Consider the following 27,500-nt stretch of genomic DNA (forward strand, 5'->3'; position numbering starts at 1 on the left):
CCTGTTGCTGACCTTGCTGCTATCTCTATGGATCTTGTGAAAGAGGCCAAACTAGTTTCTGATCCTGATGGTCTTCCAAGTGATAAAAGAGCAGAGCCTTTGACAGATGTGGTTAAAAAATGTATCTACAACTCTATCTTTTAGAACAGTGTTTTACCAAAGTTGCATGATTACGTTTTTAGCTATGTTGGCTGATATGGGTCAGAGAATTGCTGAGATTCCTAACCAAGACATGAATTCTTATCTTTTAGAAATCCTTCTTTCTGCCTCAGCATTCCATGATATTTGTATATGATGCCATAGATGCAGCTTACAGAACTGCTGACAGTGGGTCCATCATCCATAGGCATGCTCGGCTAAGGCTCCATTCTTTTACCTGAAGATGTTAAGGCACAGTTACTGAATTGAATTGGATACAGATTATTTGTTTGAGGTCCTTCAAACAAAGTCTTTAAGATTGTGTTGGGGGCAGGGTAAAGTGATGGCAAAGGTAAAAACCCTTTCTTTCTCCAGTACATAGATGTGATGGAAATTATCATGCAAAACCAGCTTCTTTCTTCAAAAAGCAGTCCAAGGCCAAACAGCAGCAAAAATCAAGTAAAAGCCGGTTTACGAAAAAAATGGCATGGGACTCAGACTAAGCAATCTGCGTTCCATGGTTCCAACAGTAACAGAGATCAGCCATGATTATTCCTGTCCTGCCTTCCCCCTTCCTCTTCCCCATTTTTCCCCCTATTCCCAAGAATGGCTGGCAAATTTTCAATTTGCCTCATATTAGACAAGTAAACACTTTAAACTACAATTACCTTTTGTCCATCTTAATGCAGGACAGTCCCTATTTTAGAAGTTTCATCCTGAAAAGAAAAAAAAGCAATGAAAAATAGGAAATGCTCTGAGATTTTAGGAAAAATACATTTTCTAAGTTTTCTCTTGTAGTTGTATAAAACAATTATTTTCTGTGTGAAATACCCTAATGTGATATTAAACAGCACAGACAATTCAAATTTTGTAAGCGTGACCTTTTATTTTTTGGCCCAAAAGTCTGGCTTGGTCCTCTGCAGTGGTTGCTGATATGGTTTATTTGGCAAAATCTTACATTTCTGTAAAGAATTTCTCACATTAAAAAAGTTTGTTTGTGTCTTTCGGCTTTTCCCGGTTAGGGGTCGCCACAGCGGAACTCCGGTCCGCTAATGATTGGCAGTAGATTTTTACATGCTGGCTTGCTGGGCCTAACGCACAACCTTCAACAAAGGAACGCCCATTCATGCATGTCGCCACACAGAAGATGCTCTGAGAATTGAACGGGCAGCGTCTAACTGTGAGGCGACAACGCTACAGCAGCACCACCACCACATTGGCAACCCTAAATCCTGTTCATTCTGTCCATCTGATCAGACTCATGGGTCTTCAAGCCACATATTGGATCTGAGTGGGCAAACTATTTGCTCTAGCCTTGAGCTCCTTTAACTTTTACCCTCCCATAATGCACCTGTGCTAACTAGCTAGCTTCACTCAGATCTTGTTTGCTGACTCAGCATTTGGACATGATACCTTTACCTTTTTGGGGTAGTTTTTGCTTCCTTCTGGCAGTTACTATATTAGAGTGGCTGGTTTAGTTGTTTCCTTTCATTTATAACTCCTCTGCTTGATGACCATCACCAGGCCTGTGTAGGAACTATTTTTGCTTATTAGTATCTTTTTCACCTGTGTTTTGAACCTGATATTATGTGTATGTGTCTGTGTGCCTGTGTTCTTTTTTTTTTTTTTTTCTTCATGGTTTCTATTTTTTTGTAGAAATGGAAGACAAGGAGAAGGTTCAAATGCAGGCACATGATTTCCTCACAAGATAGTTATAACCTATCCTATGCTTTTACTATTTGGGGGGTAGACCATCTGAATGTGGACTGCACTTTTTGTGGAGAATTTGATCAGAGGGCTTTATTAGACTGATGCAACAAGCTCATCATTAAAGAATTTCTGCCTGCTGATTCTGATGCAGATGAGCCCAAAATGTCAGGGGATTCATCTAAATCCCAAAAGAAATGGGACAGAAAGGATGATTTGAGAAAAAAAGCAAAACTGATGCCAAGGCCTTGACATAGGTAGCAAAATTTCCCAAAGATTAGTCTCCAACTAGGTCAAAGCCAAGTCCTTCTGTGTTAGTTCTGCCCCCCACTGAGCCAACATTGATATCCAAGAAGTCTAAACAATGGATTGCAAGAAGTTCTTCAGAATCGGGAATTGACCTGTCTACCTTCAAGGCCTCCTTCAGTTTCCTCTTTAGGATTCTCTAATTCCTTTAGGATTGCTTCAGACATAGAGCTGGACTGTAAGTGGAGGAGATTTTTGAAGATTCAAATTGGAATGCCTGCCTTTTTTCACCCTTGACATCAAGGGCAGAATGGATAGGTTCAACATCCCATGTTCTTGAGCCTTCCCAGCTCCATGCCTCAGAAACCGGTGACATTAGCACCAATACTAATCCTGGAGCTTTGTATCCTTGGTGTCAGCTTGACTTCCCACCTCAGTGCCAGTAGAACTAGTTCTGTCTCACTCCACTGTGAGATTTTCAGACTCAGTAAAGTCCTTGGTGCCATCTACAGAGCTGTATCATGCATCTCCATTTTCTGTGACAGAGACTTCAGCCTTAGAGGTTTTAGTGCTCATCCCCTCATTAAGGCCTTCCTCCCTGTATGGTTCAGGGTTTCCTCCTTCAGTGTGGACCATCCCTTCCTTGTGAGGGTTGGTATCCATGCCATGGGGGGACCTATGTTCCAGCAGAGGCTGGAATGGCTATCAAGGTTTTTGGTAGGAGTATAGTTATTCCCCAGAGAACAGAACCTTAGGATCGTATGGTGCTAGCTGCACTGTTTGACACTCTTGATCACTCCTCAGAACTCTCTTATGCCTGCAGGTCAGAGTCAAGCTGTGGGCATTGATGCAGCCTGATCCCTGAGAACCAATTCTGTGAAAACCAGATATAATTTTAAGCCTCACAAAGAGAGAGCAGTGGGTGAAAGGTCCCTTGGTAGATTCCATCATTATGGCAGCAGCAGCCACCAAAAAAGAGCTGACAGAGGACACAAACACCATCTATCCACCAACAGGAGGCTAGGTAATGGACAGGTTAGAGAAGTGGCGTATGCTTCAGGCACATTCGCTGCCATGCTCTTGAACTACATCACACATATGAACGGATTTCAGGGGGACCTTGTGAAGTAGGCACTGCAATCTCTGAAAATACACCCATGATGGATTCAGAGAGACAGATGAAGAATTCCTTGAATACTGTGTATAATATTTCTAACGTTTTCATGTGGCTGATGAACAATATAGCAGTGGGAATAAACATTGTGATGAGACAGCCCACCTGGCTGCAGGCATGCAATTTTGCAGATAATGTCAGGGCATCATTTACCAATTACCCTTATGACGCATCCTCTCAGTATAATGTCAGGGCATCATTTATCAATTACCCTAATGACGCATCCTCTCAGTTTGGTCTGACTGCTAAATAACACATGGAGAAGTATGTGCAGGATGGTAAAAATTCTTTCTGCCATTGGAATTAGATGTGAAAGACCCCCAAATCTTACAGTCTGAATCAAAATGAGCCCAAGTCATTATGTTTTCAGCATCCAAGCTTGAATCCTAGGACTCCAGTTCAGTCAGTCCTGCATCCCACACAAGCTATTCACTTCAGAGGTTGCCACCTGGTTGCAGTTCATGGGTTTATAGGTAAGTACATGGCTAGCTGCCCTGGTGGACCATTTTAAACCTAGCCAGTTTCCCTTTTGGTTCTTGAATTAACCCATCCCATTTGGTGTTAAATTGGCCTTACCCATCCCATGATCGATAATTATAAATTTCCCCTATTGAGAATAACCAGGATCATACTATGCATAATTTGGGTGAAACCCATACATGGGATAAAGCATTTAGGTGCTGTCTCTGTCCATTAGTTGTACAGGAGTCAGTCCTGGAGTAAATTTTCTGTTTCCCATCCATAGATCCAACTTGTGTTTGAATATGGACAGGGATAAACTCTGTTTTACCTGAATGGGGAGTCTGTTCCAGAGTAACAGTGTCGTCTGAGATATATACCTCTCTCTCTCTCTCTCTCTCTCCAAACAGTTCTGTTGATAGTGCAGAAGGGGTTTACATCCCTAAACCAAGTATTTCTGATGTCATTTGACTTTTTGATATGTAGTAAATCCATCAGTATTGGGTCAGAAGATGTCTTGCATGTCAGGCACAAGTCACCTATTAAGAGTCTGTAGGATACAGAGTATAGTGACAAGACTTTGAGCTGGTCCATGTCCCATGTCGGACAAGTTGTTTAGGCCTTGTATCCTTTTAGTAATGTATCTCTCTGGGCATTCAAGTTGTTTCATGTGTATGAACAGATACATATAAATGAGGTAATGTACTTGATGATTGGCCTAATAAAGTCCAAGAAAAGGGGGGACTATGAAATCCCTAGATCTAGACACAATCCCTTTGCTTATAAACCAAGAAATATAGAATAACTTTCTTACAACAATGACCCGTGTTGGTTGAAAGTTAGGTCACTGTCCACATACGTTTCCAAATCCCGAACAACTGGGATCAATAGTTTGTCTTTCTTGGGACTAATCAATATGTATTTTCTTGGGACTAAGTTCAAGTTTTGCTTAGCTACATTCAAAGTCTCTTTCTATGTGCCAGACCCCCTGTGGAATTAATACATTAAGTACTTGGTTTCATCATATCTTCAATTCTAATAGTGCAGTTTGCCAACTATCACATGAAAGTTCTACAATGTTTACTACAATTTCAGTGGTCTCAGCTCATAGATAACCTCCTCCCTCCTATCCACGTAAGCCAGGGAATTGTTATGGCTAGGCTTGTATAGGCCCAAGGGCAGATAGCCTAGTACCAACTTATGAACCTATGAATTAGTTGGAGAGAACATTTAGAATGATGGATTTCTTCTCCGCTTGTCTGTCTGGGCAGTCACCACTGATGTCTCTCCTCTGGAGTGGGAGTGGGGGGTATTTCCAAGGGAGAATGGTCCAAGCTGTTTGAAATCCCTATGAAACAAATCTTTGCATCAGTATCATATAGAGGAGACCAGTCTTCTATGCATTGGAGGAGCTTCAAGATCACCTCTCGCCATTCAGACTGAAGCCATAACAGTGGCATGGTATATTAGCAAGCAGACTGTGTACTTAATAAAGGATTTTCAACTGGAAACAGACTGCCTGCCTTGCCTGGATTACTTTGAATACTTAGTAATTCTGTACAATTATATATTTTTTTAAAATTTTTTTTTTTGCTTAAGACAAGTTTAAGTTCACTACTTCTACTACTGCTGTTTGATCTGATTAATATGCAGTGATTAACTAGAGATATATGGACTGAAAATCTTACACACAGAGAAGTTTCTTACACTGTTTTATTATAATCATTTAAGAATATTCAGACGTTAATGGCTAACCGTCTCTTTTCTGATGTAAAGAACACATCTGTAACAGCTGTTTCGCATGTCACTAAACATATTTTAAAACATACCTACGAGACTGATGAGTCTTCCTCCAGCACAGCTGCTTCTGATCAGTTTTCAGAATATTTCTTAACTTCATTCTCAAATTGTTCTGGATGATGTTAAATCTGAGATTTTACATTTTTCTTCTTTGGCTAAACAGGCTCTGTTGGGCCCCTCTGCAGCTGAGGTGCGTAAAAGTTGTGATTAAAGCGGAAAACAGCTCCCTTCTGCAATAAACAATTTAGGCAGCAAGGAGCCAGCGAATAAGGTTTTAAAAAAATAAAGTAAAGGAGGCCATAAAAAGAAAGGAAAAAGTCTCTAGTAATCAAGGACAGTCTTTCAGCCAGCATGACTATCCAACTGTTCAGGGTCTACCCCCATTCCGTATTGGCAACTTTTCCATGTAGCTGAGATTTTACCTCCCACTGAAGCATCAAATTGTTGAAAGCAGAGGGGTTCTGTAGGTTAACCAGTGGGACGGTACACTTGGCAATGGGAATTCCCTCCCCTCTATCCAAGGGATTTCCTCATGTCCAGGTAACCAGATCTCACTATTTCTTCAATCCTGCAACACCTGATGTCTTAATGAGTCACACACCTTGTGCTCTCCAATCTCCTAGGCAATATTTTTGTTCAAGAAGTTTTCTAGTTACCAAAACATAAGGATCCTGGAGACCTGTACTGTATTTTTCATTTTTAAACTTTTTTGTCAAGATTCCAAAGTTCGAGATGTTATCTTTTCAGTTTCTTGTACCTCTGATTTCCTGTCTAGCTTTTATGGTAAAGCAAGGTTTAAAGAATGTCTGTCATCCCATCCCCACTGCATAGCATTTCAGATATTTCTTTAGATTTGCTGTATCTGAATTACATCACCAGTTTTTTGTTTTACTCTTTGGACTCTCCACAGTACTGAGTATTCACAAAATGCCTAGTGTCAGTCATTGCATACTGTAGACTTCAAGGTATTCACGTTTTCCATATCTGGACAATTGTCATATATTTGCAGACTTTTGTTTTTGTTTTTCAGCTGTCAAAAGTCTTTTGCAACTGTTCAAAGAACTTCTACTCACTCCTACTGGTCTATACAAGAAAGAATGCTGGAATTTTTTTTTTTTATTTCGGACCAGTATGCACCTTCAACATATCATTCCTAACTTGAAGAATCAGTTGTTGCGGACATCTTGGTTATACACCAAGGAAGATGAGTATCTTGAAGCATTGACAATTATGGAAAGGAGGCTTAAAGATAGAGGTTACACACAATAAGAGATAACTAAGGAGATGCCCGTGGTGAAAAATATGAGGAATACTAAAGATAAACCATTCCTTTCCATTAAAAAGAAGGATGCAGAAACACTGATTGCCACTATTCCCAAAAGGCAAAACAGAACAGCTTTAACTTTTGCCAGTGACACCAAACATGTTTGTGACATTAAGGCGAATTGAAAGATTTTAACTGTTGATCCTAACTTAAGAGATATCGTTGGTGATAAACCTTTATTTAGTTTCAAAAGGAATGATGATCTTAAACATCTCTGTCACACTACATATCACAAAGAAAGTGTTAGAACTGAAAGAGTGGGCACTTTTCCATGTAGACTGTGTTCCTCATGTAAATACATTTCCTCTAAGAACAAAATTATACTCCCCACACAGAATAAGAAATACTATACTCGATCTTATGCAGAGTGTAGAACTAGACATGTTGTGCATATTGCTATCTGCAGCTCATGTGACTGTTTTTATATAGGCAAGACTGATAGGCAGCTGAAAGAACAAATATCAACACACATGAGCAATATTTGCCTTGGAGATATAAAAAGCCCTTTAGCTGACCATTCCATGGCAAACATAGGGCATTTTTATTTTATGGTTTTACAAGTTATACAAGAGAGTATTTGTGGAGGTGATATTAGTGAGAAAATGGAGCAGGCAGAAATAAAATGGATAACAGAGATGCAAGTGTTCAAACCACCTGGCCTTAATAGTAACTTAACTGTAAAGCCAACCCTTAAAGGGGATGTAGGCTACACAGATAACCTTTTTGTCAATGAACATCTGTTACCATGAATGAACTTGCTTGAATCATTTTGGCTGTCCCCACAAGAAGTTGATAGGTTATTTAATTCTTTAAAGGAAAACACCCTAGAACTAAAAAAAAAAGTTTTTTTTTCACTCTGTTTCCTGACCTATTTTAAAACTTCAAAATCACTCTAACTGCTATATTTATCATTTAGCCTGTTTACCACAACATAGCTACCACTGGGGCTTGATGTATCAGTGTGATCTTGTTCTCCCTCAATCCTTTCTCTTTCCCATAATGCTTTGTAATAACTCATGCCAGCCATAAGGAAGTAACTGTGAATTCCCATACCATTGACATATAATGTAATGTGTGTGAGTCACTTATCTTCTTTACCTTCTGTAAAAGAACTAATGCTTTCCTGTCTCTAATCACTCTCATTTATGTTTGGCTCAGACCTTGTTTTAGACTGTACTTAGAAGTTATTCAGCTACAGCCATAAAAGTAGCTAAATTGCAGGCCTTTGTTCAGGGTTTTCTTTTGTAGTTCAAGAGGAATTGACAATCCCCTCCACCCACACTACTGCAGAGGTGTTAAAATGGGCATTGCACTGAGAGAACTTTGCAGAATCGATTCCTCTGATGGTAGGATTTCCAGTGCCAAGCCCTAGCCCTATTTCCTCTGATGTTCATACCAGTTCTTCTGGTGTCAATGGTCCTGCCACCAACCTCAGTACAAAGTCCCTCCTAGGAACTTCTGTATACTGGATGTCATCTTATTAAGGATCTGTCCACACAAATTTTTCCCCAGTGGCAGGCTCTTCAACTTTTCTCTTTACCAGAGCCAGACATAGCTCCTTCCAGGTCCTACAATCTTCCCTACAGATAAATATAATTTCATGTCCTCTGATTCTGAGCCTGCAGTGAAGATGAAGGCCTCCAATAAAACTATTGCATATTAATTGTGCCTTAGAACTTCCTGTAGATCAGAGTGTGTGTTGTACCTTTAAGAATCATTCCAGTCTATGGGCACATGCATGTACATACTGAGCATGTGCAAGCAAGATTGCCATTTTGAATGAGCAACCTGAGTGAAAGCATGTATGTGTGTAGCAGTCAGTTTGTTTAAATGTAATGTTACAGTTATCCATCCTGATGTATTTGTGTGTAATAAACTACTTAAACGAACACCCAAGCCTCATGGTCTTATTTGAATACACAAGATTAGTGACATGGTGTCAGAAGTGGGATCTGAAGTCAAAACCATGAGGTGCACAGTCAGTAATGAAGGAATATACAAAAGTGGATTATCTGAAGCTCAAATGACTTGTAAACATTTCAGAAAAAAATTTTAGGGTACAAAAACTCATTTAAATGATTTTCTATGCAACAAATATAAAACAAAGCATTTAAAATGCTTAAAACAAATTTCTAATTAAACAAAATGTTTGAAACTGCGACATATTGATAAAAATATTCAAAATGCTTATGAAAATGCTTAAAATAATTTCCAAATCACATAAAATGTACAAAAAGGGAAAATTACCATATTTTTTGCAAAGTACTATTTTTTAGTATTAACTAGAGCTATTCAAATTATCCGAAGTGTGCAAAGTGCTAGCAGTGTGTGCATTAGAGTACATTTATTTCACAAAGTACATCCATTTCAAAGAGAATATTGTGCATTTGAATATTATTACAAGTACCTTGCATGTGTTTGAAACTTTTGGCATTGCAGATGGATTTTGCAAACCCAGTCCACTTGTGTTTGATAATAATGTTGTAGACAATTGGAGTGTGTTTGAGCAAAAGATTATTTTCATGCAGGCTGCTTTTTCCAACTGATGCACTTATGGAGGCATTTCCTGTTCTTAATCTAGCTCATTCAGAAGCCATTGAAAGGGAGCGATCATTTGTTTATGTACCTGCTGTGTTTGCAGGGGAGGTGGAGAACTGCCATATTGTGGTACAAGCTGAAATGCGGGAAGACCCTGAGTGCTTAAAATCTAAATTTACAGAAATGTGTAACTTCCAAATGAATATTACAATGGAAACACACTTATTTTACATAAGAGTTCAAAAGTTTGTTGAAACTTCTTGCAGCATATATAACTGACTTGAGAAATAAGGTAAAAATGTGCAAATTTGGTGATCTGAGGGATGAGTTGATAAAAGACAAGCTTGTGCAGTATTAATAATGATGTAGTGAGAAAGATTTTGCTTTGAGACAGTGATTTAGCTTAGAGAAAGGCCATAGAGATTTGTCAGATATACTAACTCACAGAAAAGCACATAGATATGCTTATAAATGAGAAACATTATTAGGCCTCAAGAACAGTTTGAAAATTTCATTTAATAAAGAAGTCCACCATGTAAGCGTAAGTGATAACAGCATAGGTTTCACACAGGATATTTTTTCTGAGCATGCTGATATTTTCAAAGACAAACTAGAAAACTCCCTGTTGTGTACTCCATGAAGTTAGATCACGAGGTATGCCCAGTCATCAGACCAGCACGGAAAGTTCCAGTAGCTCTGCAGAACAGAATGTTGCATTTAGGAGTAATTTGTCCAGTAGAAGAACCAACTGAATGGGTATCTTTCATGGTAGTGGCTCCTAAGAAAAGCTCAGATGACATTCGAATATGTATTGATCCAAGAGATTTGAACAAAGCACTAAAATCACCTCATCATCCTATGCATACAGTCAAAGAAGTTGCTGCCCTTATGCCAAATGCCACAATTTTTTTCTGTCTTAGATGCAAAAAGTTTATTTTGGCAAATTTCACTTTATGAAACATCTTCCTTGCTAACCCCTTGCAGTACACCATTTGGTAGATAATTTTTGAGAATGCCATTTGGAATAAATTCCATCAGTGAAGTCTTCCAACATGCGATGGTACAATTTTTTTCTTGCTATCCATGTGCTATTATAGTAGATGATATTCTTGTAGGAGGCAATGGTGAAGTTGAACATGATAGAAACCTCAGGAAAGTTCTGGAACATGCTCATGAAGTGAATCTTAAACTGAATTTTCAGAAATGTAAGTTTACTAGCTCAGGCTTACAACCAGATCTTTCCAAGCAAGCTGCAATTCTTGAGATGCCAGCTCCAAACAATGTCACAGCCTTACAACGTTTTCTTGGCATGGTCAATTATTTGTACAAGTTCATTCCAGATTTGAGTCAACTTTCAGCATTGCTAAGAGACCTGACATGCAGAAATGTAACTTGGTTCTAGTTGGACCACCACTAAAGATCATTTGATGCCCTGAAACAGAAAATTGCCACTCCACCCACTTTGAGATACTATGATGTTCACAAACCAGTAACTCTTTCTGGTGATGTTTCAAAGTTTGGTACTGGTGCAGTAATTCTTCAAGAGGGCAGATCAGTAGCCTATGTATCCAGAACTCTTACCCAAACTGAGATGCAGTATGTGCAAATTGAAAAAGAGCTTTTGGTAATTGCGCTTGAATGTTCGGAGTTCCATGATTATATTTATGGCCAACCTATTCAACTAGAGACTGATCACCAACCCATAGTCAGTATTTTTAAAAAAACAGTGTATACAGCTCCTGCAAGATTGCAACACGATGCTCAAATTGCAAAAGTACAATTTCAAAATGGTCTATACAAAAGGCAAACTTCTTTATCTTGAAGATACTTTATCCAGATCACCCAGAAAAACCACTGAATAGCATAACAATGAGAAATCTGATTTTGAAGTCATGGAAGTGAAAAAAATTTCTTCCACACGTCTTGATGAGCTTAGAACTCAAACACCTTTAGATCCAGCTCTCCAGAAGCTCAACCACTTTATCAGTCAAGGATGGATGTCAAAACACTTTTGTTTACCAGTAGATGTGCAGCAGTATTTTCCTTACAGAGATGAGATTTTGATGGACAATGGTGTCATCATGAAAGATCTAAAAGTAATTGTTCCAAAATCTGTGCAACAAGAGTATATTATATTAAGATCTTGCATTGTGGCCACCCAGGAACTGATTCTACCAAAAGAAGGATGAGAAGACTAGTATTTTGGCCTTCTATGTCAAATGATATTGAAAAGGAAATTTCATCTTGTTCTGTTTGTAATGGCACTAAACCACATCAACAAAAAGAATCACTTCAGTTAACCAGATTCCTGAACTACCTTGATCGACAGTATCAACAGATATTTTTGAATGGAATGGTCAGCATTACTTGGTGTTAGTAGACTCTTATTCACATTGGTTTGAGATTGAACTACTTCTGAACCTAACTTAACCTTGTCATTACCAAGTTGAAGGGACATTCTTCTGTCCATGGTAGTACTCACAAAGTAATTTCTGACAATGGTGCACAGGTTACAAGTCAGCAGTTCAGAAAATTTGCTGAAATTTGGGACTTTCTTCATGTTACTAGTAGTCCAGAATACTTGCAATCAAATGGCTTGGTTGAACATACAGTTCAAAGTGCAAAACAGCTGTTAGAGAAATCCAAGCGATACAACACTGATGTTTTTCTTAATTTGCTTAATCACAGAAACATTCCTCGTGATAATTTACTTGGTTCACCTGCTCAGAGACTTATGTCGAGACAAACCAGAACCACACTACCAATCAGTAAGAATTTGTTGGTTCCAAGTGCTAAAAACAACAAAGCGGTAAAAGGTCAACTCCCAAGTATATGTCCCAAAAGTCCTACTATGACAAAATCAGCAAACCTCTGAATCTGTTGAAAGGAGGAGAGATGGTGAGGATGCAGACAGCAAAAGGATTTGACCAAATCGGACTTGTGAAACATTTGTTTGAGGATCCAAGACAGTATATCATGGAGTCACAAGGTATGGAATTCAGGCGGAATTGGAAACATTTATTATCGGTGTCCAAGCCACTGTTACACCATCTTGTCTGTAATGGATACTCTTAATTCCCAGAGAGATTTGTCCAATGTTCCTGTTCCAGAGAACATTTCATCATCTGTTCCTGTAAGTACCCTGAAAGTCCTGAAGCAGAACATTCACTAGCTGCTAAACCCAATTCTGATTACAGTATTAAGAGGTCAGGTCAGATCTCAAAGCCTAATCTCAGATACATGACAACCTAGACATGATTGTTATTGTTTATATATGTCTGTATAATTTGCATGCCCATTCAATTGTCATTTTTTCATTGCATGACAAAGTAGTCAAAGAAGGAGGATATAGATCAGTGTGTGTGTACCTTTAAGAATTATACCAGTTTATGGGCATATGCATATAAGAACTGAGCACGTGTAAGCAAGAGTGCCATTTTTGAGTGAGCAGCCAGAGTGAAAGCATGCATGTGTTGTAGCAGTCAGTTAGTTCGTTTAAGTTTAATGTTCCAGTCATCCATCCTGATGTGTGTGTATGTAAAATAAACTACTTAAACAGACACCGAAGCCACATTATGTTATTTGAATACACAAGACAAGCGACACTTCCCATATGAGAAGGATCACCTACCACATCTTTAACTAGGAGGTTCAATTTATTAAATTTTTTTTTCAGTTTGTTAACCAGGTTGGTTGGGGGTGTGTGAGAAGGGTCAGTCTGACCCTTTTCAGTGATGACCCAGGCTCAGTGAAGAGCTGTGGAAGTATATTTGTGCATGCATTAGAAATAAATTCATTAACATGGTATTCAAATTTACAAAAAGATCATTTGATAGCATGACTAACCTGGATGAAAAACAGATACACATAAAAGTACATTTGATTTGTACCATCGAGAATGAGCTTATGCAAAAGGGTAGTAAATCTTAGATTTCTGTACAACATATTAAACACGTATAAACATGCAAAGCTGAGAACAGTAAATTATAACTAATTTATAGAAATGGTTTATGCTGTCAGATAAATGCTTTAGCTGCTCATCCAGGGTCTGAAGCAAGTCAAGGGTGTTTTTTAAGCACTTCAGAGTATTTTCTTTTCTGTCAATAAACAGGTGATTTCATGTGGCTGGGACTGTTTGGTAAATGTGTTTCACCAATGACTGCCTTTCCAATTTATGGTCCTTTTAAAGATATAGTATCTGACTATGAGTCTGCCACTGTACATTTCTGTTTCCTTATAGCAAACAGTTTTGAGAAGGCAGTACTGGAGATTAAGAATTCTGGAAATATGTAGTAAAAATCATATTTGCGCTGTCATGCAGTAGAGGACATTTAAATATTTAACAGTTTATACAACAACAAATGTATAAGAATGCAAAGCGACAGATTTTGTTTTCAGTTGTTTGGTGAACAATTAGAGATGGTCTAGCACTTTTATTAGCAGTTGATTCAGTATGTTGTTTAAGGGTTTGGGACAGTTCCTGATACGAATCCTAAATATTTCTTATAGTCCACTTTGAGCTAGAGGGTTTTCTAGTGGAACTTTTCAAAGGCATAAGTAGATCCATACTAGACATTTTTTTAAAGTCACTATCAGAACTGCTTGAGAAAAACAAACCAGGCATTATCATTTCAGTGCCCCCTGTCTTCTAAGTCGCAGAGTCCTTTCCTTATAGTCCAGTCACCAGTCAGGGAGTCCAAAGAAATGAATACAGTTGAAAAACGTGCATCACAGATACCACTTCATCCTTGTGGGTGTTCAACTTTGACCCACGTGGTATATTTCCTAACAGACTTAACAGATGAAATATAAAATGCGCAGAGGAGTAACCTGATCCACAGAAGAAAGAGAGCAGGTTCCAAGCTACTACTAAATCTAACTTAGGCAACCCCATGATCTGAATTACTTATAATGCAGCAAAATGTGCTACCACGGCAGCAGTACCTGGTGCTACTATATGCCAGTGATCCTAGCTATGCTGGAGCAAATTCATTAAGGACACCAGGGTGGATATTTTAGATTCCTCCTTGAGAGGGCTTTTCCTGTTTGGATGTGAAGTCGCAAAGCATAATGATATGGAGGAGGAGAAGGGACTGACCCTCATTGCTTTGGGTATAAAATGTCACTGTTCAAAAATCGACAAGATAGTGACATTGCAGGTGAAGTGCCAGTATTATTGCTGGCGGTGGTAGCATAATGAAAGAACACTCAGTCTTGTTTTATTAAGCAGGATCATTGACACAGGTCAGGGATCCTTGTGCTCACTAGGAAGCTTTGGTCAGTACCAAGATGAACAGCAGACGTTCTTTGACCTTGCTTATTTGTTGTCGTTTAGAGCTGGGGTTTGATTCTCCCTTCTTTTCAAAGTTGGAAAAGAATTTCCAAGGACAGATTATAAAGACAATAAAATCCATAGGTTATACAATATATTTCCAGTCTACTCCCTGAATTCCATTTCTCTTCTTGTCAGACATCACACCCATTCAATAAAACAAGCAGCAGTAAAGGAAGTCTTAAACCTCCTCCTAAAAAAAGGCATTCAAGAGGTCCAGTAAATCTACCAGAATGGATTAGTATATTTTTCCAACATTGTTCACATGAATGTCAAAGAAAACAAATTAATTCAAGCTAATTCTAGATCTGAATGGCCTAAATTTCTTCATTCCAAAAGAAACAATTCAAATAGCCATAGTGCAACTAATTTTATCCATCTGTATTCAGGGTGGATATGTTCTTTGGCCCTAGAAAATATCTACTTTCACATTAAAATAGCAAAGAAATACAGGAGATTTATGTGCTTTCATTGCAGATCCAGCAAATTTTAATTCAGAATCCTTTTTGGTGATCCTTTGCCCTCTAATGTATCCCCCACGTCAGTAGTTAAATCTCAGTGAAAACTGGAGGCAGTCAACATCTTCCTCTTTATGGTCAACATGTTTCTCACTGCCTCAGCTCAGAAAAATTTGGTTTGTACTAGAGAATTTTTGTTCAGGATTTGTCTTCTCCTGTAGAAGCAACTAACATTGCAAAGTTCCAGTACAATGTCTAACTAAGGGCATGCTTGTATACTACAATATGAGGAGTCTTTTTACCTAAAGAAAGGAAAAGGTCTCCACCACAGGCTTGTCTCAAGGCTTTATTCTTCATAATAGCTTCCATTTTCATTGTTCTTCATGCCAAGTTCCACATGAGGGTCCCTTAGTGGACAGTTTGAGACTACTGGTCTCTACATCTTAGTCCAGTTGTTGTAGCTTGTTAATACACTGGTGGCTGGAATAGTAAAGTCTTCAGCCAAGGAGTCAATGTCAGCTCTGGACCCCTCAGACTGCAATAACCACAGATGTTTTTGTTGCAGTACTGGTGGGTGGGGGTGCTTTAAAGGGCAGACCATTCATGGCACCTGGAGGTATCAGGACCCTCACTTACATGTCATTACCATAATGCTTAGCATGAGTGTACTTTTATATTAAAGTTGCTTATTTATCAGTTACTATTCTGTTCCTTTGGTTTCTCATAACCACTCTTTATTTTGAGGAAAGATTTAGCACAGTAGAGGAGACCAAGGTTTTGGTGTTTTTTTTTTTTTTGCTTATTATGGAAATATGGGGTCTATATTATAAAGTCAAGCAACCAAAATGTCGACTTACCTTTGATCGATGCCTAAATGTCAAAGCTGCACTTCATCGAAACTCCAAATCATCGATTTCTTTCCAACAGAAAAAAATCTGTAGGCCAACAATGGACACTACATTAAAATAAACACTATTAAGTGAGGGGGCTTTGCTGTGCCCCCCACACCCCCTTAACTAAATATACTAGCTCCGAGATCGCACTACAGTCAGGAAAAGGGCAGATGTAACAGAACAGCCAACCAATTTCTTTCCTTTGGAAAGAAATAGATGATTTGGCTGTTCGATGAAGTGCAGCCTTGACATTTAGGTGCCAATGAAAGGTAAGTCACATTTTGGTTGCTCGACTTTATAATATTGACCCGAAATATGTAGGTCATATTTTAAGTTGTCGTCTATATTGACACCATGACATTTTGTTTGAATGATTGTTTCTATAGTGGTGTTGTTGGAGAAGAGAATTTTGAAAGTTTCTTTCTGTCCTAATATGAGAAAACATTAGTTTTCTTTCTTAGCACTCTACAGTAAGTTAGAAATCTTTAGCCAGGTCTCAATGGAAAGAAAGAATTTGAGTTATTTGAAGCGACTGTGGAAGATTTGGTGCTGTGCATACATGAGTTGTATTGTCTGTGTATTGAACATTGGTTCCTGATAAATTTAAAAATATATATACACTTTTCTGTACTGTACTTTACTGAAGTCAACTTGAGTGCAGTTACTAATAAAACAACTATATAACAGATGACACATACTACACATTACAGCTTTTACTGTGCAAGGTTTGCTTTGCGATGACATAGATGATAATTTTCCTTTTATCTTGGAACTGGTGTTCCTACAAAATACCCAGCTACCAACATTTAGTTTTACAGTCCTTTTATAGTACTTTTTTGTACCACTGGGATCCTGTCTATGAAAGTAATCTTTTGAAGGTCATCTCTGAACTTACCAAGGCCAAAAACACAGCTTCAGTAGGACTAGACAATATCTCAGGTTGTTTACTAAATTTGAAACAAGACCTAGTGGACCCACTTGGTGTTCTCTTTAATCATAGATTGAGAACTAGCTGTGTTCCTGCAGAATGGAGAATAGCAACAGTAATCCCCCTGCACAAAGGGAGCCCATCAACTGACCCTGGGAACTACAGACCCACAAGTCTAACCAGCCTCATCTGCAAGGTCACGGAAAGAGTCATCAAGGACCTTAATAACAAGGAAATAGGCGACCTCCAAATGCTGGACTCAACCCTGTTTGGCTTCATTAAAGGTAGATCATGCTCATTAAACCTGGTAGGCCTCTTTGAGAATGTAGTCAAAGCCATGGACAATGGTAAGACAGTGCACGCAGCCTATTTCAACCTTGCCAAGGCTTTCAACACAATCCTCCGTGGGTCTATATTAGATAAATTAAAGTTTATCTTACCGAACGCTAACATGACTGAAAATCCCGGAACCCGAAACCGGAATTGTAAGATCGCAGTACAGTGAAGATGGGAATATTTGCCCTTTCCTCACTGTAGTGCGATCTTGGAGTTGGAATATATATTTAGTGGGGGGTGTGGGGGGTGCACTTTTGTTTATCTAATATAGACCCTCCCCCACTCTGGCATCATTGACAAACACTCCCAGCTAGGGATAAACACTTATGTTAGTAGATGAGTAGCCAAATGACCCACTGACAGAAAACACTGTCAAAATTGGTGACTCCACCTCCACCAGTAGACCCATCACCAATGGACTACCACAGGCATCTGTGCTGGGCCTCTTACTGTTTGGCATCTATTTCTCAGAAGGCTAGGCTAAAGTAGATGGCCTCTGGCTCACCAAGTTCACTGATGATTTTAAACTGGGAGAAATCATTGAGTCCCCCAACATTGTCAACATATTACAAGAAGGGCTAACAGAAAGGAATGATTAGTGCCAAAGCCATGGTCTAAAACTAAATGCATAAAATGCATCATCCCCTTTGGCAAAATGGAATTCCCTACAATTTACAATATTGACAGCACCCCCCCCCCCCCCCACAAGTTCCAACCTAGTGGTGCAAGACTTGGGAACACAGGTTGATGGCAATCTGAACTTTGACCACCAAGTTTTCACAGCGGTAAAGAAAGCCTTCTACATAGCACACCTCATAAGCAAGGGCGTACTGTCCAGGCAAAGGGGTGTTACAACTCCTCTGTACTTGACCCTCATCAGACCACTAGCAGAGTATAATGCACCCTTTTGCATGTACCTCACCAGACACCTACAGCAGCTAGAGAGACCTCAGAGGCTTCTCACTAAGAAAATACAGGAACTAGAAACCATGACCTATGTGTACAGGCTGAAAGCTCTGTCACTTTACTCTGTATCTGATAGGCTACCTTGAGGTGACTTGTGCTTGGCCTATAGGACAAGCTGTAACCCTGCCCTCATGGAAATGCTGCACATCTGCAAGTCACATGACACAAGAGTCACTCACTCCAGGGATTTCAACCTAGCCTGTGACATTATCATAACATGCTGGAGAGACAGATAGGTCTCCCAGAGACTGACGTTTCTCTGGAATAGACTTTCTATTCATGTAAAACAGAGCTTCTCACTGACCCTATTCAAATGCAACCCAGATAATTTGATGGGAGATCACACACAGATTTGCCCTTGGGGTTGCATCTATGTCCCTCAGGGATAGGGGTAGCCGGTGTTGATCACAGACCCACTCTGTTCAAACATTTGTTCTGCAAACTACCCAGAAAGAACAAATGGGGATACTTGAGATTAACATGGTTAGGCTTGTAAAGGCTCTAGGGCCACTAGCCTAATAACCTCCTGTGAACAAATGAATGAACCTGTGGTGGTGCTGCAACAGGGTCTAAAGCCATATGGTGCAGGAGACGGAATGTTCTGCTTAGTTAGGTGATCCAAGAGTTGGCAGTGAATGAGTATTTTGTAATATTTAGATAGAGGAGGTAGACTGGTGATGGGGCTATAGTTTGAAATATCTGTAGCAGTACCTTCTTTATGCAATGGGGTTATGTGCGATTTCTTCCAGACAGCGGTGGACTAATTTTCTGTAAAAGCAGAGTTTGTCAGTACTGAGTCATGATAAGCAAGGGGATCAAGCAGCAAGTTTAAGAAATTTGGAGAGAAGATTATTAGGTGCTGGGCTGTAGTTTTTAGCTTTTGGAGTTGTTTCCAGATAGAAGAGATACAGACCAGCTGAAGAGAGAAGGAGAATGTCTGGTTGTTTGGAGTGGGGGTTGGGGGGGCACTTAGATTTGTGATAGGGTTATGTTTGATTACAGAGAGGACTTGCTGAATAAAAAAAGGAGCTAAATTGAGTGGGTATAGAGTCTGAAAATGTATTGTTGGAAGGAAATGGTATTGTGGTTAGGCCAGGCTGAGAAAGATCATTCATAGTTCACCATTTGTCCTAATTTTCTGCTTGGATACGTTTCTCAGGTATTTGTAGTTCTGCCAGTTTCGCTTTGTTTTATTGTTGCAATACATTTTCCAGGATTTGTGTCTTTGCAGCAATAGTTGTTTGTCCCTTTTGTTAGCCAAGGAGCAGATTAGGTTCATAGGTTGGTACTAGGCTATTGACCCTAGGGCCTATGCAAGCCTAGCCATAACAATTCCCTGGAAGTTTCTTCCCACAATATTTACTTCCCTGGACCCCTGTCTAGCAGGGTGACTGACGTGATCCCCAGGGTGAATTTCCTTTCTCCCATCCAATCATCAAGCTTCCTTTTGAAGAGGGCCAAAGAGGCGCTCTGCTTGACATGTATGGGCAGTCTATTCCAGAGTCTGGGAAGTCTCTGGGTCAGGAACCTATCCCTCCAGCCTGTTTTGTTTATTGTGATGACAAAGTTTAGATTCCTGGAGCATGTGGCTCTGAGGGATTGGGATTTCTTTAAGTGTAGCATGTCTAACAGCTCTGGGTTTGACATGACCGTGTATATTAAGCAGAGATCACCTTGGAGTAGACGATATGCAACAGAGTTTAGCTGGAGTTTTTTAGGGCAGTCAGCATAGGGCATCTGCTTTAGGCCTGTGATTCTTTTAGTGAGGTATTTCTGCGGCCTTTCCAGTTGTTGCAGATGTCTTGAGAGGTACATGTTTGATGTTAATCTTTTTGTCCCAACTGATGCTAGTTCATTTAGTGTGATTAGGAATGGAGTTGAAATTAGATACAGCATTTTCTAGGAGCATCATTTTTAGAGTATTCCAACCATATTTGTAAAGTTGTCTTTATTGACCTGGGAGAGGCTACATACCTGATTGAAATAGGTGTGCATGATTAAATGGTTTGCCATGCTGCAAATATTGGCAGGTGTCACTAGTGGCGGTTGGTAGATATTCAGCAGCGCTAATTCTGTCTGGGGTATTAGGAGCCACTAGACAGTGGACTGCTTATTGCCACATTTGTTTATTCTTGTCGGTACAGTTATGAGCTGGTTAAAGCCAATTATGCTGAAAGATTTGGGTAGTGAGTTGCCAATTGATATTTAGGCTTCTAATACTATCATTTCAAGGTGAGTATTATTGGAGCTCCAGTGCAGGATGTCCTTGATAGTAGCCATGTCATTTCTGGGTGGAATGTATAGTTCTGTGATAGAATCATTTGTTTATTTATTTCAAAGATAGCAATACCGATTTCTGCACTGGAGAATGGGACTGGGTGTGGGCAGTAAGCTATAGTGTGTTTCTGCAAATAATTGCTGTGACAATGGCTTTTTTATATTGATTATATTGCAGTCTGGGGGAAGGATTTCCTCCTCCTCTGTATCCTGTTTGAGCCAGGCTTCAGTAATCACAGGTTTATCAGGGGAAGGGGAAGCTATGCAGGCATGCAGGTCAGATGTCTTCTGATATATGCTTCATGTTTTGGAGGGAGTAGGCTGGTGCCTCTGTTGCAAGGAGAAGGAAAAGTGGGGGCAGATGTAGTTTGTGAAGTACAGGTAGGATGAGTTTGAGGAGAGGGGCCAGGATTTAGGTGTATGCAGCCCCCCAGGATAGAGTGCAGTTATAGTTGTGAAATGGTAGGATCCATTTTAGTTGCACTTGGGCGTTAAGTTTAATATGTGTGGGTCTATCTGTACTTGAAGGTATTGTAGGTGATGCAGTACAGATTGGGAGCTATAGCATAGTGGAAATGAGAAGGATATCCCTGAACACTTCTGTGGGGCTCGACATTATTTCCAGGACTTCTTTTTGAGCAACAGTCATCTATGGAATGTTTCCACAATGGTGGTTGTTCTAAAGGTCAATGAAAATTGATCTTTTCTTGTCAGATACAAAAGTTCAATGCGTGACATAATTATAGATCTAAAAAAAAAGAAGATCCGCCATTTCTAATGAGCCCTCATCTGTAAAAAGAATGTCCGACTTTGCTAAATGTACTGTCCTTCCATCTGATAATCTGACTAAAGTGACACATGAAAGACAAGCAATGCATGATGGGAAGACCGTGGATGGAGAGTTCCTCTATGGTACAACACAGAATATAATGAAGAATATTTTGTCAAATGAAAAACATAATACAAAATACTTCTCATTCAAAAACAGACAACACCAAGAGCTTTTGCCAGGGGCAAGTCCCCTTACTGAGATCAGTGGTCCCACATAAAAAATGATTGCACTAAATCAATGACATCCTTCTGATGAGATGTTAAACCAAGGTGGTGCTAGCTCAGGTAAATTTCAAAGATCCCAGTGAAGAGAGTATGGGCCTACATGATTTTACATCAGTATTAATTTTACCCACTTACTTTTGTAAATAGAAGTTGAAATCACCCATCTCCACAATATCCATGTTAACACTAATATATTTTTGTTAGTTCTTCAGATGCAATACTTTCTTCTTGATATTGCTATAAGAATATAAAGTTATTGCTCTAAGTACATTTTTTATGAACCTAGTATCATAAAAAACACAACTGAATCGTATGACAGTTATATTTAACAGTTTGTTTTCTTTATTTTTAAATAAAATAATTATAGCACAACTAGAGTATTTCCCAGAACTCCACACTGTATTTTAGCCCCACAGAAACCCCATTTGTTCTTAGGGCATGGTTAGCCGACCAACATGGAGGAATAGTTTTCCTTACATCTGAGTGCTGCTGAGAGGAAAGTTGTACCCAGTGAAGCCCAAAACGAGAAAGTACCCTGAGAAGGATATTACTAATATCATGCAGATAACTTTGGAGACAACAGATGATCTTACAGAGAATAAATAATGTTGGATATGCTGCAAGCTGTTTCCCTAAATACTCAGCACCTGCAGAAATGAATTAACAAGCAGGAAGAATGCATTTCTGCTATGCAGCAGGAATAACAAGATGTACAGTGCAACAAAAAAGAATGATAACATAGCTAGCCAACAGTTGCAGATACATCAACTACAGTGAGAAAGTAAGGTGGTAGTGACAAACTGATTTAGAAAAGTGACACTGCCAAGAAAACTTAACACTGCAATAGTTACTAGAGTAAGTGATAGACTTTGATTTAGTGTCATATTTTTAGATTACATTTCTCCCTGCTTTGAATGCTCCTATTAACATGGTCTGAGAGGTAAGACAGAATTCACAGAGTGGGGAAGAGAATAGGAGGAGGAGCCAGGAGATCCAGATAGGTTATCTACAGGCTGCATTCATATGCAGCCAGAAATTGGCTTCTAAATAATGTTTACCTGCTTCATGGCATTAGAGTGGAAGGATCGAGCCCTTGCAAGAGCTTTTCAGAGGGATTCCAAATCTCTTCATCAGTGATAAGTGGCATTCAGTGAAGTAAGGCAGGAACTGAAACAGCCAACCAGTGCTTCCTGGACTGCCTACCTGGTCAAGCTTCTTGTAATAGTAGAGGATCAGAGTAAGAGGTTTCCCACTCCAGAGGTAGCGTGGCAGTTTATCTACCAAATACAGGCCACAACAGAGCCTGCCTCACAGCAAAGTTCCAAAGGGTTGGAAGTAGGTATATCATCTGGATATGGCAGCTAAAAGGAGCCGAGAGGAAGAGACAATGGAGAAGCTTCCTTCCAGGAATGTACAGAAAGCTAATGTGTCCTGCAAACCTTTCCAAATGGGTGAGAAACAGCTTGCAAACAGAAAGTGTAAGAGTATCCAGCCCAAAGAAAGCAGAAGAAAGTTGTTCATATGGATAAAAGTCAACATTACAAAATGTCACAGATGTAGAGAGGAACATATTTCAAGAAGGTGGCAAAATACTCAGAGTTTGGACTCACCAGAGGAAGGGAGACGTACAGGGAGTGGAAAACCTTGGATTTCAAGAAAGAATAGAGAATGGACAGAGGAAACAGGTGTTGCCAAACTTCCAACACACCAAACAACTGGAAAATTTCAGTTCCATTAGATATCTGACAATAAACCAGGTATTGTGTACTTAACATTTTTGGGATGCAAACCCCTCACAATGCTGCATTTTCCAAAGTGATTGTAAGGAGGGCTTATATTTGGTCCTGGACATGCTTGAAAGATTTTAGTTACTGTTTTTTATGTTATGTTCTGTTATATTTTAGTTACTGTTTTTTACCTTATGTTCTGTTATATTTTAGTTACTGTTTTTTACCTTATGTTCTGTTATATTTTAGTTACTGTTTTTTACCTTATGTTGTTATATTTTAGTTACTGTTTTTTACCTTATGTTCTGTTATATTTTAGTTACTGTTTTTTACCTTATGCTCTGTTATATTTTAGTTACTGTTTTTTACCTTATGTTCTGTTATATTTTAGTTACTGTTTTTTACCTTATGCTCTGTTATATTTTAGTTACTGTTTTTTACCTTATGTTCTGTTATATTTTAGTTACTGTTTTTTACCTTATGTTCTGTTATATTTTAGTTACTGTTTTTTACCTTATGTTCTGTTATATTCTGCTAGTCTCATTTCTCTCTTCTCCATTTTCCTATTGTTTGCCTACATTTAGGTCATCTGCAATGACCACCTACACTTCCCTTTCCAGTTTAGCTCCTGCGATTATTTCATTTCCAGTTATACAGTCTTGCATGGGGCTTTGTTTTAAATACATTACTTTGCAATGTGGTTTATGAATTGTCATTGGTGGATTCAGATCCAGCCATAGTGTCTACAATGGGAGCTTTGTACTCTTACAGACAAATCCATGCTTCCTCAAAAAAAAAAAAAACAAGTGGAAAAGAATGCGTAGAAGTTTTACTTGAAGTTTAATACAAATTGTACTTTTTACCAGTCACTTTTATATCCCTCTGTTATTTAGGGTGCTGAAAGAACATGAAAAGATCATGAAAGAGAAGGCGGTAACACTGGAGGAACAGCCACAGGAAAAAGAGGAGAAGAAGAAGAAGAGTGGGTGTTGTTCCTAAAATGACTACTTATGCAATCCTGCTCTGCCATGTAAAGGGGAAAATTAATATTTAGAACTGCCATACAAGCCAGCTAAAGCAATTCGCAAAACAGTGGCATGCAACTTGGTGGCATTAACTTTAGAACACTTTTTTGTGGGCTTCCTTAATCAAAATTCATAAAAATGTAAAAAAAAAAAAAAAAGGGGGGGTACAGTGCAGAAAGTAGCATCATATCATTTCTATATGTAAATGCAAATTGGTTTGTCATCTTAGTGTTATATAGGCTTTTACTATAAATATAGCCTTAAGAATAATCTTAACTTTTATCTGCAAGACAGCAAATAATTGAATAACAAAGATAAGAATCCAAATGCACCTTTTTTGAGGAATGTTTATCATAAGAATAACTGCTGCAGAAGTTTCCTTAGCTAGATTTTTATCAGTAGTGGGATATCCCTGTAGGTGTGTGGATGTGCAGTTCCAGCTGTGCCCATCAGCAAGAACTTGTGTCTAAAGGACAGTGCATGTGTACCCTAACTGCATTCTCTTTTTGCTGTCCAAAGTTAACTGCCCTGCCTTCCCACACTGTGGTTCACTAGATGCTCAGTCATGCACCGGACTGTCAATCCCAGCATAGCAGGTACACTATTTCTATTGCTTTTTATACTCTAATTGAAGACCTCAGCTCAAAGACCTAGAAAAATGCAAGGTTTCTATGAAAATAAGTTAGTTGCCCTGATTTCTCAATCCCTCCTGTCTCAGTTTCTGTTTTTACTCCTTCTCCAAAGCAGAGGAAAATTACTAAGAATACATTTTTTTGAAATGTCCACTAAAAAATAGAAGAAATAATAGAGGAAATCTTTTGTTCATAAACCTAAAGACTAAAAACAATGAATCAGACATCTGATTCACTAGAGAGTCATATGCTTTAAATGAAAGTCACATGAACTTTATTCACCAAAATGAAGTATGCTGATAGTCCATATGCTGAGGCTGAAGTCACTAAAACCATTGAAGTCCCTTCATTATCTCTTCATTTGAACATTTCTTTAACCCTCTGCTTACAAACCCAAACTTTCAGCCACATTCTCCTAGAAAAGTCCGTATGGCATCCAAGACCAATTTAAATATTTTACACAAATATCATGCGACTAATTCTACTGTTGTGGGTTTTTGTATTTAAAATATCCATTCTTCTGTTCCTTACATTTATAATGCGCAGTATGTATTCACTCATAAATTATGTATGTATGTATATATACATATATATATATATATATATATAGAGAGAGAGAGAGAGAGAGAGAGAAAGAGGGAGATATATGTGCATATATATATATATATATATATATATATATATATATATATATATATATATATATATGTATATATATATATATATATATATATATATATATGTGTGTGTGTGTGTGTGTGTGCATGTATATATATACATACATGTGCACACACACAAGCATGTCCCTGCTCTTTCGGATTTGGCAATCCTTGAATGGTTAAAAATAAAACAAAAAGAGAGAGAACAGTCCTCTGTACCTTATCTGCAATAAAAGAATACACAAAGATAGATTTGGTAAGAAAATGTATGTAATAGTCTCAGAATATCCTAACCCTTAAGAGGCATGAACTGAAGCCTAGTGCCATGCACATTTGTGGATGATTATACTGCTTAAGTGTAGAACACTAACCCCCCCTTACTTTAAACAGGCTTGGGGGTTCCTAACATGATTAAACTGCAAATCCAAAATGTCACAGAAATTAACCTTAATTGACAGGTCACCTGCATGAAAGAATAGATTTACACATGTTGGGATATTTGCTTATGAATATTCATTAACTTTATTACATAATGAATATTTGTAGTACAAGTCTACCGATGTCAGGCATTCAGGCATTAAATCTTCATACTTTTTACTGTTCAGAAAATGTTCATTGATGCTGTGTGTTACAGTAATATTTACAGACTGTCCCCAAGTGTTGACCTTTGACCCACCATTCCTTTTGCCTCTGTCACACACACATTGTCAGCAGAAGTGCTGTGCTAGAGCACAAATAGCAAGACAAGGCCTTAAAACACACTTCTGATAGAGAGCCGAGTATTGTAGCAGAGATAGAGTAGTCGCACAGCGGCCACAAATTTATATTCTTGTCATTGTTTTATTTTATTTTTTGTTTTACTTTATTTTATTTACTTTGTCTGAAATGTGGTCAGCTTTATTTAGCTGCTATGACTATGCATACAGCAAAATAGCATTTTTCTTTACCCTCTTAAGAGAGCAGGCAGTTCCTGTATACCAGATGTACATCAGAAATCTACAACGCAAAGCTGTAGCAGAAGCACATGATTTATATAGAAAACATGGGCCAGCCAGATAAACAAGAGTTAATAATACATCTGCAATAAGGGAGCATCATATATGGTCTGTGACGGTATATTTAATGTCCAGAATACTTGAGATTATGATTTTCTGTATGCCTTTAATGTGCATCAGATAGCTGGTTATCCTCTTAGTGTGTGTAAATAAGGTGATCCAGTAGCTGACAAATTGAAGGAAGAACATCTTAGACTTCTAGTGGAAAAACCTGGCATCAAAACACAATGCACACACACAAAACAAAGTAATTGTCTTTGTAGCATGAACAGTCCAAGACAGCAGCCCTGCTTTAACACACAGGCGAGCCACTTGAGTTTTGGATGCTTTACTAATGTGAAAAAAGCATATGTAAATGTATGTACATAAATGTATTGTAATTAGAAATATTCAGTATGGATGCACAATGCTTTATTGATAGTAGAGGTTTTAATTTTTTTGCAGCTTTGACTTAAAGCAAGCATGCATGTGTGTGTTGAACTATCTGCATTTGGTTGGAGTAATTTATAAAGAAATAAACATATTTTGTCTATATATATTATGTTATGTGTTTTACAGTTATTTTAAGCAACCCATTATTATAGCCTTATAAATGCTAAGATGACCGAAGACAAATATAAAGGTTTTTTAGTACATCTTTCATTGTTTGGCCAAAGTAAATATATGGAGCATTGACATATTAACTGCAATTAAGGGATACTGGTTTGACTAGAAAAGATGTTGCCAGTTTGGACTCATTCAGCTATTCCAAAGAATTACTATGTGCAAGT

The 27,500-nt window shown here is 38.5% G+C and overlaps 1 protein-coding gene across 1 annotated transcript in view; it reads left to right on the top strand.

The window, feature by feature from the left end:
• The window catches only part of LOC122806313 (golgin subfamily B member 1-like), a 512,564-nt gene extending 486,922 nt beyond the window's left edge, over positions 1 to 25,642 (top strand). The window contains exon 16 of the mRNA XM_044076629.1: positions 24,253 to 25,642. Within this exon, the coding sequence (XP_043932564.1) occupies positions 24,253 to 24,358 (106 nt within the window). The 3' untranslated portion in view covers positions 24,359 to 25,642. The remainder of the gene's footprint in view (positions 1 to 24,252) is intronic.
• The last annotated feature ends 1,858 nt before the right edge of the window (positions 25,643 to 27,500 follow it).

Source organism: Protopterus annectens, chromosome 7.part0 (assembly GCF_019279795.1).
Source record: "Protopterus annectens isolate FY-2018-M chromosome 7.part0, PAN1.0, whole genome shotgun sequence".
NCBI classification, from domain to species: Eukaryota; Metazoa; Chordata; order Ceratodontiformes; family Protopteridae; genus Protopterus; species Protopterus annectens.